This window comes from Tursiops truncatus, chromosome 14 (genome assembly GCF_011762595.2).
Source record: "Tursiops truncatus isolate mTurTru1 chromosome 14, mTurTru1.mat.Y, whole genome shotgun sequence".
In the NCBI taxonomy this organism is placed as follows: domain Eukaryota; kingdom Metazoa; phylum Chordata; class Mammalia; order Artiodactyla; family Delphinidae; genus Tursiops; species Tursiops truncatus.
In genome coordinates this window covers 86,457,147-86,473,038 of record NC_047047.1, presented here as the reverse complement: position 1 = coordinate 86,473,038, position 15,892 = coordinate 86,457,147, and the positions used below count along the sequence as shown (strand labels likewise).

Here is a 15,892-nt window from a genome sequence, read left to right as displayed (position 1 = left end):
GGAGGCCTTCAGCCCATCCAGGTCACACCAGGAGTGGCCCCACTGCAGGGCGAGGGCTGTCGTCTTGGCCGGCTTTTCCCATCTTTTGGACGTGCCAACCTGGGGACATGGCCCTGGTCGGCTCATGGGATCTGTCCTCCCCGAGGCTGAGCAGGTCGCCAAGAGCACAGCCCAAGGTGTGGGCTGAGCAGCACGGGGAGCGGTGGCCTAGCCGGGTGACGGGGGCGGGGCGTCCATCTGTCTGGGTCGGGCCGGCAGCAGGACCCGCTCCCCATGCACTCACCGTACTCCGCTCTTGCAGCCTCCGTGCAGCTGTGGCGGTCCCGCCTGGGACGGGTGACGTGCTCCATGGCCAATTGTCTGCTGCTCATGAAGGTATGATGTTCTCAGGGCGTGGGGGGCGGGGGGAACTGCTGGGACCCCGAGGTGGTGTGCATGCGGGGGCAGTTATCGAGCAGAGAGGCCAGTGAGACACTCGGGATAAACGTGCTTTAATTTCTACTGAAAGAAATGTCAATAGAATGTAGAATTTACACTGCCAAGTTTAATTGTTCAAACAGGGGTCGAGATGATTTAATTGAAATCCTCCTCATGCTCTCAATTCTCTCTCCCTCCTGTTTTTCTCTGGATTCAGTCCCAGAGTTGGCCTCTGTTCCCCCCATTAGAGGAGGTGGTTTCCCTCATCCTGGCCTGACTTGCGCTCAATGGCCATGGCATCTGGGGACAGGCTTCCCCGGGAGACCTGCTCCTTAGCCCCGCCCCCCTCCCACTGCCAGCCCCCGGGGAGGTGGCTGGGGGACGAGGAGGCTGAACCGAGGGCGTCGCTCCTTTGTTCCTCCATCCATGCCTCCCTGGCAGGGCCCAGCGGCAGGGGCTGGAGGCTGCTGCCCGAATCAGTGAGCCGCAGACACCCAGAGCAGCTCCGTTAACATCTTCTGGGCCATTAAGAGGCCAGATCGTGGCCCTCCCACGGGCCAGCCCAGAGTCACTCCTGAGCTTGGTTTTAGCAGAGCAGAGCAGGCAAATGGCCGAGGGGAGAAGCGGGCTCCGGGAGCTGGTGTCTAACCCTGACAGGGCAGCCCCGCGAGGGGACCGCATCCCGGGCCAGCTGTGGGTCCCGTGCAGAAGGCCACGCTGGGTGTGCACTCGGCTCCTGCTCCAGGGCCCTGCCTTCCGTGCATCGCTGTGACCCTGGGGTGCAGACTGCCTCGCGTGCCCCTCCCACCCCCGAGCCCCGGGGACCTCCCCTGAAACGAAGGCCCAGAAGGGATGCACTTGCAGCCTCCCTTGGACAGCGCATTGGAGTTAAGGCGCTCTGGTTCTCTCAGCTCCTCCCTTCCTGCCACCGTGACCCCTGACACGTTGCCCCGTCCCTCCCGCGGGTGGAGGGAGCCGCCCAGGGCCACTGCCGCCTTCCTTCCGCGGAGCTCGCCGGCTCACGCGCAGAAACAAAGGACACATCGTAAGGTCACGGGCGGATCGGTGTCTCCTTGGTCACAGGCTGGGACACCTCAGGAGGGTCTCCTGTTCCACTGGTGGCTTCCTGTGTGCATTTTTAAGGCACATTAATAGAAAATTGTGGGATAAGAACACCCTTTGTCTACTGCTGGAGTGATGATACCACCAGGCGCCAGACTAAGTCTTGTACCTACGTTGTCGGGACTCAGTACAGAACAGATCACTGTGCTTCAAAAATACTTTTACCACAAGTGCAGTTTAATTTGAGATTTTAGATTATGCTTTCATTTCCACGAGTTAAAAAAAGGAATGAAAAATTTTGCGGCTGAGGCGCCAGCACGCGTGCGCATCCTGTCGCCACCTAGTGAGCGAGCCCGGAATTACAGCAGCGTCGGCCTCACCGGCGCGTCCCGTCCCTTCCGTTCGCGTGTGGGCGACGCTGGGTTACTTCAGCAGCCGCTTCTTATTCTGAATAACATTTCTGCTACGGCGACGTGAACGCTGATTCACCTTTTTAACGATGAGAAGTCTGTCCACACGCTTCAGCCCGAACGTGTGCCTGAAACACTGTCGCAGCCTGGGCACCCCAGCCCATCTGGGAGACTCAGGGCGCCGCGCCGCCCGCCTCGGTGCCCCTCCAGACGGTGCAGCTGCTGAAAGAAGAGGGGGAAGACGGAGCTAGAGCAATCGGTCCCTGCGAGCGGGCCGCGCCCGCCTGACCGCGGCCTGGACGGCGCTCGCCCTCGAGAGCGCCCTTCAGCCGGGGCCGCATTTCCTCGTTTCCTCCGGTAAATAAACGATTTCGTTAAATGGTCGTCCGCTGACAAGCTCTGGGCCGCGCTCCGCTCTGGTTTACTGGAGGCCGGGCTCCTTGGAACCGCCAGGGCCCGGGCCCGAGGCTGCAGCCACCCGGGGCTGCCACCCGGGTCCGGCGCCTCGTCTGAAAGCCTCCGCACGGGGTCCCCAGCCGTGCTCTCCCAGGAGCGCCGCTCCGGCGGGACAGCGGCCGCATGCCTCTCCGTAGCAGGCCGGAGCGCCGAGACGTGGAGGTGTCAGGCGGCGACGCCGGCCACAGAGCCACCCGGAGACGCGGGCCGGGATCGGGGCGTGTGCACTGGCCTGACCCGGTGACACTTGGGCGCCGCCGGACACGAACGGCGAGGTGGCCTTTCGTTCGCCCTAAACCTGAAGTGAGGCGTAGACGTTCAGCACAGTGGGTGATTCTCAGATGCTCCGAGGTGCCCCCGTCTCCCCGCAGAAGTCCAGGGCTCAGCAGCGCCGGACCCCAAGCCGGGCCTCAGCGTCCCTCGGGCCCCAGGCACCGGGGGTCCCTGCCGCCCCGAGAGCGGGCTCTCGGCACACCCTCACCCGCGCGCTCCCGCTGGGCAGGGCACGGGCAGCGGTGCCAGGAGCCGAGGGGGACAGGCAGGTGCTGCCGGCTCGCCACCTGCACCAGCAAGTCCAGTTCGTCGTGAAGAGCTGCTCTCGAAGCTGCCAGAGTCTTCCCATTTTTTTTCCTGCTAAACTGGAATGTTTCTTGTCGTCTGTCTGTCTTCATAACATCCCAGTTAGCGAACTAGTAACGCCTGTCCCAGTTTTCATGAGATTGAAAACGTAGACGACGAAAGAAAGAAAAGCACCTTGTGGGGTTTTACGAAGACTCAGTGAGGAGAACACTGCCGCGCGGCCTGCTGTTTGCTGACCCGGGAGACGCAGGGAGCGGTTCACACCAGCCCGGGACAGTGCCCACCAGCAGGCGGGACGGTGACCCTGCCGTCTGAGCTCGGGGCTGTTGGGGATTTGTCCTTGTGACCCTGGCAAGACGGCCAGGTGCCCCGGATGGCCTCCTCCCGCCAGAGCCAGCGAGCTCTCCCGGCCCAGCTGTTTTACGGGGCTTATGTTTGTCTACGTTTAAGAACTTTACCTCGAGTTTTAGTAAAGAAAATGTTTAAGAGATGCTATTAATAAATTCAGTCTCTGTGTCTGGCAGATGGAGGCAAGACAAAATTCACCAATTAAGGATTTTGTCAGAAAAGAAAGAGTGAGTCCAGGTGAAATACTAGTTGCTACTCAGAAGCTGGAAGAAGAAAGCCCCTCTGCCCTCAGTGCACAACCAGAGCCCCCCGGGGAGAGGAAGGCGCTCAGGACCGTGGTTACACACAGAACTCAGAGCCTGGTTTGCTGGGCCATCTGCCGCCCTCACGGCGGTGCCACGTCCCACCTGCCCACGCATTCGTGTTCCCGCTTCACGTGCGAGTCTGCAGGTACCTGCGCTCCTGTAACGTGTAAAACAGCGTGCTCCTCCTAACTCTGGGATGCTCTCTGGGTCCCCCGCAGGATTACGTGCTGGCCGTGGACGCGTACCGCTCGGTCGTCCAGTACTACCCCCACCAGGAGCCCCAGCTGCTGAGCTGCATTGGCCGGATCTTCCTCCAGGTGAGCCGCGCGGCTGGCAGGGTGGGCCGGGGTCGCCTTAGCGTGGATGCTGTAGATTCCAGAAAGAGAACAGGAAGTACATCAAGTCAGACTTCTGTGGCTGTAGAAGGGGTAGTTTTCTTGGTCCTGGCTTGACGGTGCTCCGGGCTTTGACGTGATTAGGAAGCCAATTGCTAGACCTGCATTTTCGTAGATTTTCATCTGGGAAGCGCTGAGATGGATTCCTTGAGAAATTGCCCTGTTGCAGGTAGAAGTGTGTTGACAAAACCGTCAGTAGTCTTATTGTAAGTGGCTGATAACATAGCCAAAGCGCGCTTGAATCCACGTGCGTGGACAAAGGAGGTCCCGCTTGGAGCCATGGTCCCGACAGTGCAGGAAGCCGGGACGTACCCGCTTTGCCAGGGATGGCGCTGAAGCCGGGGCGCATTTGGTGCCAGGGTGCCAGGCGCCCGTCCTCGCTCCTGTCCTCCCCACGACGGCAGGCCCACACTCGCAGGCCGAGCGCGGGTGCCTCAGCCCCGCACCCTCAGTCTCAAAGAGTGTCAACCGTAGCACCCGCAGCCTGGGCGGGAGCCTGATGGGGCCATCCGTGGTGGTCAAAGCAAGGGGGATGGATGTGGGGAGGCGCTGGCCCTGAGCGGGTGCCCTGCTGGGCCATCCTCCTCCGCCGTGTGACCGGCCCACTTTACAGAGGAGCAGACTGAGGCTTCCCGGGGCTCAAGTGACCTGCCTGAGGTCCCAGAGGTCAGGCCCACAGGAGGAATTTGAACAAGGTCACCCAGAGCCCAGGTTCTCTTCACTGATGTTGGTCCTGTCCTCCTGCACCTCCTGGCCACTACACACACGAATGCGTGCACACACGCACCCCACCTCCACCCTGTCCTCCACGCCACGCACAGACGCAAGCGCGCGCACACACACAAGCGCACACACGCCGCTCCCCGGGGGGCATCCAGAGACAACCCAACAGTGAAGGCCGCCTGTGTGTCGTCCAAGTCCCTCCCAGGATGCCCGGGGTCCCTGCCCCAGTCTCTGAAGCTTGACCTTCACTGAGTAACTCATGGATGTCGAAGAACGCGTGTTCTAGCATCTGAAAGACCCGGGTTTCTGTTTGTCCTTGGTGCTTACCTAGCCTTGACCCTGGGCTGGCCACCCTCCTGAGCTGCATCCTCTCCTCTGTGCACCAGGGACGCTCGTGGCTGCCTCTTGGGGTCCTTGTGCTGATGAAACGAGGCAGCCGTGTAAAGAATGCCGTGCCCGGGATCTCGTGGTGCCCGGTTATTGTCCTGATTCTCGTACTAAAAGAATGCTCTGTATCTGCTCTAATTTCTCACTACTCAGGACGATCTCAGAAACTTCATTTCTGTCTTAATTTGCATAATTTGAGAAATGTATGCTGGAGGTCCATCTAGGAACCCTGAAATATGAAAGCACAGTCTTTCTGTGACAGTCATGGACCTGACGGCCCAGGGGAGGGACCCTGACGGTCAGACTGGGGCTTGGTCGGTGCTTCCGTGGAGACGTTTCTGGCCACAGAAGTATTCACATTTGCGCCTCCAATACGTTGGGCTCCCCGGGGAAGTGCCCCCAGATCTCTGCAGTTATCGTTATAAGTGAAATTGGTCTGGGTTTGTGCGTGCGTATGCGTGTGTGTGTGTGTGTGTGTGTGTGTGTGTGTGTGTGTGAGCATGCCCTTCTCAAAGCATTTGGTAGCTGTGTTCTGTCTTCATAAACATAGCTGCTTGCTTGCTTTCTCTGTCCTCTGGGATATTTTGGCCACTCTGGAATTACATGTTCCTGGGAGATTTGAATAACTGACCTCAAAGAGGCCTCAGCCACCCTCCTAGGATTTGTTGGGTAACTTAATACTGTTACTAATGGCTTTAGTGTTCCACGCGTGAGGTTTTTTCTCTCTGTTTCTGGCATCAATTTTGGCAATTTAGAGTGCCAAGAAGATCACCTGTTTGGTCTGTGTATTCACATATGTTTTTGCTTAGAGTTCTGTAAAATATAGTCTTCTTTCATAATTACTTCAATTTCACTTTAACTATAGTTATTTCTCCTTTTACATTTATAATTGTTTACTCATGCTTTCTTTTCCTTGATTAGTTCATCCACTTATCTGTTGTTTTCTTCAAATAACTAGTTTGGGTTTGTTTATTTGCTTACTAGATACTTGGCAATATTTTTAATTGCCTTTTTATATTGTTTAATTTTTTACGCTGCCTCTAAGTCTTAGAAAATCAGTAGGATTTTAAATCCTAATTACGTTTCAATAATTATGAAGATGTGGACTTCCCTGGTGGCACAGTGGTTAAGAATCCGCCTGCCAATGCAGGGGACACGGGTTCGAGCCCTGGTCCGGGAAGATCCCACACACCGCGGAGCAGCTAAGCCTGTGTGCCACAAGTACTGAGCCTGCGCTCTAAAGCCCGCGAGCCACAACTACCAGAGCCCGCGTGCCTAGAGCCCGTGCTCCGCAACAAGAGAAGCCACCGCAGTGAGAAGCCTGCGCACCGCAACGAAGAGTAGCCCCCGCTTGCCTCAACTAGAGAAAGCCCGTGCACAGCAACGAAGACCCAATGCAGCCAAAAATAAATTAATTCTTTAAAAAAAAAAAAAAAGAAATACAAGGATGTGAACTTACCTTCTAATGACCAGAAAAATCAGTAGGTGGCAAAGAAAATTCTAAGATTCCTTCGTTATCCCCCACTAGAAAATAGTTTCAGCGCAAGTCCTGTACCAGCTCCTTGAGGCCGTGCGGTGCAGAGGGCCAGCACGTGGTCTGGGAGTTGGACAGTCCCATTCTGTTATGTTAGCTTTGTGACCTGAGGAAACCGCCCAGCCTTTTTGAGCCTCATCTTTTTAATCCAGAGAGTGAAGAAAGGAGTGGGACCAACAGCACAGCTTGTTAGAAGTTGTGAGCGGTGGGAAGCACTTAGCACAGCACCCAGCAGACATTTAGGGCTTGGTGCACCTTTGTTATCAGCTGGTGAGCGTCAGTATCTCCATCAGTATGCCCCTGGGCCCTGGAGGATGCAGGGTAAGTGAGCGCACTGCGGGGGACGCAGATGTTCAGGCCTCTGTGGGGGACCGCGGGTGCTCCCACCGTGTGCGTGAGGGCGGGGCCGGTAGACGCGCGGATGGTGCCACTTTGTTTCCTCCTCCTGGCGGGGTGTTTTTCGGGGCAGCATTGACAACAGAGAGGGGCCGGAGACCGTGAGGGTAGCCTGATGGGCGCTGGCTGAGGACTCGAGATCCCCGGGTCGGCGATGAAGGGCGCTCATTACTCACAGCAGCAGCAGTGCAGCCAGTGTCTTTGTGTCACCAAACACCAGGCCCTGGTTTCCCAGGGTACCGTGAAGGGGCCGGGTGCTGCCTGCAGGGGTCTCACTGTGGAGAGTAACCCAGACCCTTGGTGCTGGGTGGTGGGCACGCCTGCCCTCGGCTGCAGGGAGGTAGTACGCGGGCTTCCCTGGAAGGAAGGGGAAGGGAACAAGCGCTCCCGACAGGTGGCTGGAGGACCCCGGGAATCGGGATGGAGGTGAGTGTGCAGAAGAGGGCGCTGACACTGCAGCTGCGATGCTGTCCCCTCGGCAGATGCAGAGACACCTCGTGGTGTGTTGTAACGAGATGCCCTGGAGTCAGCTGCTCCAGAGCTGCTCCTTTAGGCCTGGAACACAGAGGCCTTTGTTCTTCCTTCACCCTGGTCGTAAGGTCTTTGTTGTCACAGGGTTTTCATTTTTCCTGTATTTTGCAGTCTAAGCCTTAGATCACTGATCTCCTTCCTCGTGCAGAAGGAGACCCGATTCCCTCTTAACCCCCCGCCCCCCAGGCTGTGGTCCGCAGCGATGGCAGGACGGGGGAGGGGGTTTAGCCATCAGGACCCCCAGGGCTCTGGCTTCATTTTAGAGGGAGCTGAGGAGGTCTCCGTAACCGTTCGCTAAGAGCGCGGCCATTTGTTCGCACGATAGAATTCTGTATTATTGGGTCAGAATAGGACTGAAATCTGTTAGTTTGATGATCTCTGTCATTTTACTGGTCACAAATAACCCCCCAATAATTGACTGGGAGACTGTAATATTATACCAAAAGGTAAATGTTGTACTTTTTTAGTCATTCTTTTTTTTTTCTTTTTTTTTTAACGATGATATCAAGTTTAATTTGCCAAATATACAAGTTGGACTTGTGGAGCATATTTTGCCTGGGTGCTACAAGGCAGAGGTTTCTTGAAATGATCCACGGGCAGGTTTAAGAACGGGCCCGGGGCCTGGCCAGAGTCGGGAGGTATTTTTAGTTTTCATAATGCTATGCCAGGATTCCTTTTGAAGGGTACAAATTAAAAACTGTAAGAGACTTGCTAACATGCAGGTGTATTAACCACTCACTTGCTGACGTAGAGATAGATGTTGACGTCCTGCTGTATCCTAAATGGCTCTTACTTTTTTTTGGTAACAAAAAGTGATCATCAGTAAATGGTTATACCAGAGTTTTACCCTGCCTGATACACAACATGAGGAAACTGTGTATGTGGGTTTAGATTTAACGTTTGTCAGCTGAACTGACTACATAATTTTGTCAAAGCAGATTGGAGACATAAAGACAGCCGAAAAGTACTTTCAAGACGTAGAGAAAGTAACACAGAAACTGGATGGACTGCAGGGTAAAATAATGGTTTTAATGAACAGGTATGTATTTTTCCTTTATTTTTCCTTCCAGTTTTACTGAGATATAATTAACTTACAGCCGGTGTAAGTGTAAGGTGTGCAGCATGGTGATCTATCTGATTTCCATAGTGACATCATGGAGTGAGGACCACAGTAAGTTCACTGAACATCCATCATCTCACATGTAACGTACGGCCGTGTTAACTATGTTCATCGTGTTGCACACTGCATCCCTAGTACTTATTTATAACTGGAAGTTTGTACCTTTTGACCACCTTCATCTAATCCCCCCTCCCCCTTCCCCTCCACGGGCAACCACAAATCTGATCTTTTTCTGTTTGTTTGAAGTATAATTGCCTTGCAACACTGTGTTAGTTTCTGTTGTACAACATAGGGACTTGATATTTCTATAGCTTTCAAACTATCACCACCATTAGTCTAATTATGACGTGTCTCCACACACAGTTCTCACATTATCACTGACTGCATTCCTCACACTGTGCATTTCAGACCCGTGACATGTTTATTTTGCACCTGAAGTTTGTCCCTCTATATCCCCCTCCCTTAATCACCTGTTTCTGTCCTCCCCTCACACACCCCACTTCTGGCAACCACCTGTTTGTTCTCTGTGTCTGTAACTCTGTTTCTGTTCTGTGTTTGTTCGTTTTTAGATTCCACATATAAGTGAAATCGTACAGTATTTGTTTTTCTCTGACTTATTTCACTTAGCATAATGCCCTCTAGGTCCATCCATGTTGTCACAAATGGTAAGATTTCATTCTTTTTTATGACCAAGTAATATTCCATGCACTGCACGCACACCCCTTTATCCATTCATCTGTTGATGGACACTTAGATTGCTTTCTGTATCTTGGCAATTGTAAATAATGCTGCAGTGAACGTAGGGGTGCATGTATTTTTTTCTAATTAGTGTTTTTATTTTCTTTGGATAAATACCCAGGAGTGGAATTGCTGGCTCATATGGCAGCTCTATTTCTAGTTTTTTGAGGACGCTCCATACTGTTCTCCACAGCGGCTGCACCAGTTTACATTCCCACCAACAGGGCACAAGGGTCCCCTTTCTCCACAGCCTCACCACCACTTGTTACTTGTTGTCGTTTTGATAACAGCCATTCTGTCAGGTGTGAGGTGATATCTTATTGTGGTTTTCGTTTGCATTTCCCCGATGATTAGTGACATTGCGCATCTTTCCATGTGTCTGGCCATCTGTATGTCTTCCTTGGAAAATTGTGTATTCAGGTCCTCTGCCCATTTTTTAATCAGGTATTTTTGATGTTGAGTTGTTTGAGTTCTTTGTTAACCCCTATTTGATATATACCAGTTGCAAATATCTTCTCCCATTCGGCTGGCTGCCCGTTCATTTTGCTGAGTTTCCTTCACTGTGCAAGAGCTTCTTGGTTTGATGTCGTCCTGGCTGTTGGTTTGCTTTTGTTTCTCTTGCTTGAGGAGACAGATCCAAAAAACTATTGCTAAGACTGATGTCAAAGAATACTGCCTGCATCTTCCTCTAGAAGTTGTATGGTTTCAGGTCTTACATTTAAGTTTTAAATTCATTTTGAATTTACTTTGGTGTGAGTTAGGAGTCTAGTCTGATTCTCTTGCATGTAGCTGTCCTGTTTATCCAACACCATTTATTGAAGAGTCTTTGCCTCATTGTATATTCTTGCCTCCTTTGTCACAGATTAATCGACCATGTAAGTAGGGGTTTATTCAGGTCTTCTGCCCAGGTTTTAATCTTTTTTTATGTTGAATTGAATGAGCTGTTTATTTTTTTTTAGTATTTATTTATTTATTTGGCTGCATTGGGTCTTGGTTGTTGTGGCACACGGGATCTTCGTTGCAGCAAGTGGGCTCCTCGTTGCAGTGCACGGGCTCTCTAGTTGAGGCATCCCGTGGCATGTGGGATCTTAGTTCCCCAACCAGGGATCGAACCCGCATCCCCTGCATTGGAAGGCGGATTCTTAACCACTGGACCACCAGGGAAGTCCCTGAATGAGCTGTTTATATATGTTGGATATTAACTCCTTATAGGTCATATCACTTGCAAATATTTTCTCCCACTCAGTAGACTGCCTTTTCATTTTATCGATGGTTTCCTTTGCTATACAAAAGCTTTTAAGTTTAATTAGGTCCCATTTGTTTATTTTTTCTTTTATTTCCTTTGCTTTAGGAGACGGATCCAAAAAAAATATTGCTACTATTTATGTCACAGAGTGTACTGCCTACGATTTCCTCTAGGAGTTTTTTGGTTTCTGGTCTTATATTTAGGTTTTTAATCCATTTTGAGTTTACTTATTTTTTTGTATGGCATGAAGGGATATTGTAATTGCATTCTTTTTGGGGGGGGGGCGCCTGGGGCCATGCCACAGGGCACAGGGCTTGCAGGATCTTAGTTCCCTGATCAGGGGTCGAACCTGGGCCCCAGCAGTGAAAGAGCCGAGTCCTAACCACTGGACTGCCAGGGAATTCCCTCTAATTTCATTCTTTTACATGAGGCTGTCCAGTCTTCCCAACACCACTTGCTGAAGAGACTTTTCTCTGCTGTATATTCTTGCCTCCTTTGTCATAGATTAGTCGACCATAGGTGTGTGGGTTTGCCTCAGGGCTTTCTTTCCTGTTCCATTGATCTATGTCAGTTTTTGTGCCAGTACCATACCGTTTTGATCATTGTAGATTTGTAGTATAGTCGGAAGTCAGAAAGCGTGATTCCTCCAGCTCCAGTTTTCTTTCTCAAGATAGTTTTGGCTATTCGGGGTCTTTTGTGTTTCCCTACAAATTTAAAATTCTTTTGTCCCAGTTCTGTGAAAAATGCCATCGGTATTTTGATAGGGATTGAATTAAACTAACAGATGTCAGACCCAGTGCAGTTTGCTCCCCAGAATGCCCTGTCCCCTGCCATATCTGGAAAGCACTGACACCACCTGGCTCGGGTGACGCCTGAGGGGCCAATGCTGCCTGGTCCTCCCTGTGGGGTTCCAGTTCTGGAAGCTGCCCCATCAGTGCTGCTGCCACGCACCTGCCCGCATCCTGACTTTCCTGGTTAATCCTCTGTGCGTTGCTTATTTCCAGAGCTTTCCTTCACCTCGGTCAGAACAACTTTGCAGAAGCCCACCGATGCTTCACAGAGATTCTAAGGATTGACCCAGCAAATGCGGTGGTAAGACACCCGAGCAGAGGCGGCTCCCCCCACCCCGTGCCCCCCGCCCCTCCCAACAAGTCTGCCGGCATCAGGCACTCTCATGGGGGCCAGGGAGGTCCTCGGGCCCTGTGAGGCCGCATCCAGTCCCGCGTGTCCCCCTCCAGGCCAACAACAACGCGGCCGTGTGCCTGCTCTACCTGGGCCGACTCAAGGACTCGCTGCGGCAGCTGGAGGCCATGACCCAGCAGGACCCGCGGCACTGCCTGCACGAGAGCGCACTCTTCAACCTGACCACCATGTACGAGCTGGAGTCGTCCCGGAGTCTGCAGAAGAAGCAGGCTCTGCTCGAGGCCGTGGCCAGCAAGGAGGGGGACTGCTTCAACACACAGTGCCTCAAGCTGGCCTAGTTCCCACCTGACGCCCGAGCCGACAAACCCCGCCCCGGCGTCTGCGAGCCGGCCTTCTCCATCCAGCCGAGGCCCAGGCCGCTCCGGCCTTTTGCATGTACGGGGTGAACATAACCCAAGGGAGGGAGGGGGTCCAGGGCGCCTCGGCCCCTCCTGTGCATTCCTGGAAGCTGACCTGCTTCGTGTGCTAAGCTGAGCCACGTAACACAAACCGTTCTCGCTCCGAGCCTGAATGTTCTAGAGGATTCACAGGTAGATAGATAAGGGGCAAGAGAGACCATTCGTCCCCGCCGGCGGCCCAAAGCGAACCGCGTCCACTCAGCTCCTTTCCCAGCCCGTGCTGCTCACCTCGGGCGGCCTGGTGAAGGGTGAACGAACCCGTCCTTCCTCCTCCTGCATTTGCACATCAGAGAGAGCGGGGGCGGGGACGCCTGGGGGTGGGTTCCGGAGAACTCGGGGCCCTACTGCACAGAACGAGGGCGGGCCTCACAGCGCGGACACTGTCCTCTCAGGTCTGAGGGTCAGGGCGTCTGCGGTCCTGTTTACACGGTCACTCCTGCTTTCAAAGTCTCTGAAGTACCTGAGTGCTTCTTCACTAAAGAACTCTGGCCAGGGTCCTTTAAATATCCAGCTATTCTAATACACTTTAAAATGGAATTCACTTTAAAGACTCTGAGATAAACATCTATTGCGTAGAGCAGAGCGAAGCTGTATTTCGGGTCATTTTTGTAACATAAAGTAAAAATACAAGCGCAGCGTCTACTGGGCAGATGGTCCCAATGCAACTGTTGAAGTACACCTTCATTACACATTAAAATAGGAGAAAAAGATGAGACCACCAAGAGGACTGTGGGATGCCAAGGAGGTTCTAAAATCGTCTCTTTTCAAGAAGAAAAATCAGAACTCCTTATGTTTCAAAAGCCCCAAAATACGCCATTTTAGTTTCTTCACCTTGAGGGTTTTCCTTCAAGTCTGGCGGCGGGTGCGGGGGGCAGAGGTGCTGGTTTACAAGGCTCGGCCTCCACCTTGAACCTGCGCGGGGCGGGAGGCGTCCGCTCGGATCCCCTCGGATTCCGGAACCATCCTTCCCGGGTCCGCTGTGTACAGAGCGGGTAACACTGCACAGGCTCCTGGGGGCGGAGGCCAAGCCAGTCAGAAACCGGACTCCAGGTTCCCCAGTAAATCAGTATTTGCATCCTGGACGCACCCTCCCCGACCCCCATTCCCTCCGGGGGCGTCGAGACAGGCAGGGAGAGCACTAAACCCCTGCCGTCCGGGGCTCGCTGAGGCTCCGCACGTTTGCAGATCCTCAGAGGCAGCGAGGGAAGCGTGCCCCGGGTGTCTGTAAGGTCTGGGGTAACAGCTGTACCTTATCTAGTTCGCACTCCGTTTTCCCTCCGCCCATCACAGACTCCTGGGAAGCGCCCAGAAAGCTCTTCCCGCACAGGCTCCCCAAAACTCACAGTTTGAAGCCCTCACCCCAGCGTGACCGTCTGTGGAGACGGGCCTTCGAGGAGGTGACGCAGGTGAGGTGAAGTCACAGGGTGGGGAGGAGAGGCCACGTGCGGACTCGGTCATGGAGTGAGGCTTGGGAGTGGCCAGCCCTGTGGCACCTGGAGCTTGGACATCCAGGCCCCAGAGCCACTATTGGTGGCATCTGTCACAGCAGCTGAGCTGGCAAGACACCCACTCCCCTTCCTGCGCTCCCTGCGCCAATGCTGTGGGCAGCCCGCGGGGGAGCAGGGCCCCTGCCACCGCTCGCCTCCGCCCTTCCATGACCTGTGTCCTGGACGGCGCGGGGCGGCCTGTCCGCTGTGGCACCCTCGGGCCTGGGACGGCCCTGCAGCCGGTGAGCCCAGGAGTGACTGAGCCAGCACGAGCCAGTCTGAGCCAGTCCAAGACGGGGCCAGCCCCCCCAACCCCCAGCCAAATGCTCACCAGGCGGGAGACCTGACAGCCATGAACCTCGTGGGGATGCACACCCAGACCTGGCTTGTAGGAGCAGAAAGAGATGAGCTTTTCTGGAAAAGAAGTTTGCAACCGAGTCAAAATTTTACAGTAGGGGAGTGGTTTCACTAATTGCCCCATATTCCTAAGACGCGTTTATGCAAGACCATGTTTAAAAAGTTAATGACATGGAAAAGTACGCAAAAGAAATGTATATTTACATAATACGTGCATATGTTAACGGAAGGGACTGAAAAGTAATACTAGATGTTAAATCAGTCACAGCAAAAGGATGAGCACAATGGCATTTTTATTTGCCCTTCTGTGACTCTGAACCTCACATTTTTCCACATTGTGTGTGTGTGTGTGTTGTTTTTATAACCAGAGGGGGAAAAATCATCAAAATTGGTAAATGTTTTGCCTTTAAAAAATAAAAAGTGATTTAAAAATTATAGTGATAGTGTGACATGCTCTGTAATTGACCAGTATATACAGCAATTAAAAGGAACGGGCTGGACATGTATCCACATGGACATACCCCAAACCTGCTCAAATAATCAAGATTAGGATTGTATATACAATGAAATGCCATTTATTTTTAAAATACAAACATTGTTTGTAGGTACACGTCTGCAGAACTGGAGAAAAACAGGTGCAGGAACCACGTGGCTCAGTGAGTGTCCCAGGGGAGCGAGGAAGGGGCTGGGGGATGGTCCTGGGAGACTCACCAGTGTCTGCAGAGCGCCAGGCCTTTTTTTAGAATGGTGGTTTTTTAATGTCATCCTTTATGCTGTCTCTCGATTTCTGGAAATACAAAGTAATTGACACCTGGTTGCAGATGGTTCCCACTGCTGCCACGGAAGGCCAGCCGGTCCCTGCGGGTCGGGTGTCATGACACAGGGACACTCAGACAACCTCGTCATCCTGGGGCCTCAGCGGCCCACGGGGAACAGCGCTAGTGCCCTGGGAGGGGCGAGGCCTGGCCTGGCAGTGGGAGCCGCAGTGCAGGGCTTTCCAGGCTCCACAACCCTCAGGGCCCGGGGAGGAGAGAGCACACAGGAGCGAGGGGAGCAGAGTGAGGAGGGTCGCTTCACCAACAGCCTTGGCGGGAGCGCTGATGCTGCTGGACCGCAGGCGCCCGAGACCCACGGCCCACAAGGGTGTGCGGCACCCTTCGCGATCGCGGAAAGCAAAGCCAAACCAAAAACCGGGCCACAGCGTTAAGTGTCCCCCCGTCCGGGATACAAATACTTCAACCCATACCGTATACTCGAGCCACAGAGAAAACGTCAGTCATTCCTTTCACGTGCTGACGCTAACAAGATGTGCCGTTCAGGAAAGCAGTGCTGGGGCCACACCCAAGGTCTACAGTGCGTTTTCCAGGGGCGTGGCTGGGGCCCATCGCGGGAAGGGGGCTTCACACGCTGCCTCGGAATTGTTCGGGTTAGCGACGCGTGTGTTCATGTTCTGTGACACTCACCTGCATGTGCACATGCACACAACACACACGCACACACAGGACAGGCCGTGCAGGACGATTCCCTCAAATAGACCTGTGGAGCCCGGGACGGTCCCTCCGTCCCCGTGAGGCTCGCCCAGGGCCGGAGCGGCCACTCGCCCTGGACCCCACGCAGCGCACGCTGCCAGCTGCGCGTGAGGACCAGGCCCGGCCGGCACGGAGCTGGGCTGCGGCCCCGAGACCCCGGCCGCCACCTGGGGGAGAGGGCCGCTCATTCAGCGAGGTCCGCTGGGCCACCAGCGCTGTGATCCGGTGCAGCTTCCACGGCCTTGGGTCCCCTCGCCTGGTGCTCACGGCC

The 15,892-nt window shown here is 53.9% G+C and overlaps 1 protein-coding gene across 5 annotated transcripts in view; it reads left to right on the top strand.

The window, feature by feature from the left end:
- Positions 1–14,527, top strand: part of TRAPPC12 (trafficking protein particle complex subunit 12) — a 64,560-nt gene extending 50,033 nt beyond the window's left edge. For 3 of the 5 annotated variants that reach the window (XM_004316572.4, XM_019943339.3, XM_073791624.1), the window contains 5 exons: positions 302–375; positions 3,796–3,894; positions 8,482–8,582; positions 11,652–11,739; positions 11,886–14,527. In XM_004316572.4, the coding sequence (XP_004316620.1) occupies positions 302–375; positions 3,796–3,894; positions 8,482–8,582; positions 11,652–11,739; positions 11,886–12,128 (605 nt within the window). In that variant the 3' untranslated portion in view covers positions 12,129–14,527. Of the gene's footprint in view, positions 1–301; positions 376–3,448; positions 3,895–8,481; positions 8,583–11,651; positions 11,740–11,885 lie in introns of those variants that run through there. The other 2 variants (XR_012325833.1, XR_004521698.2) reach the window with 2 other exon arrangements.
- The last annotated feature ends 1,365 nt before the right edge of the window (positions 14,528–15,892 follow it).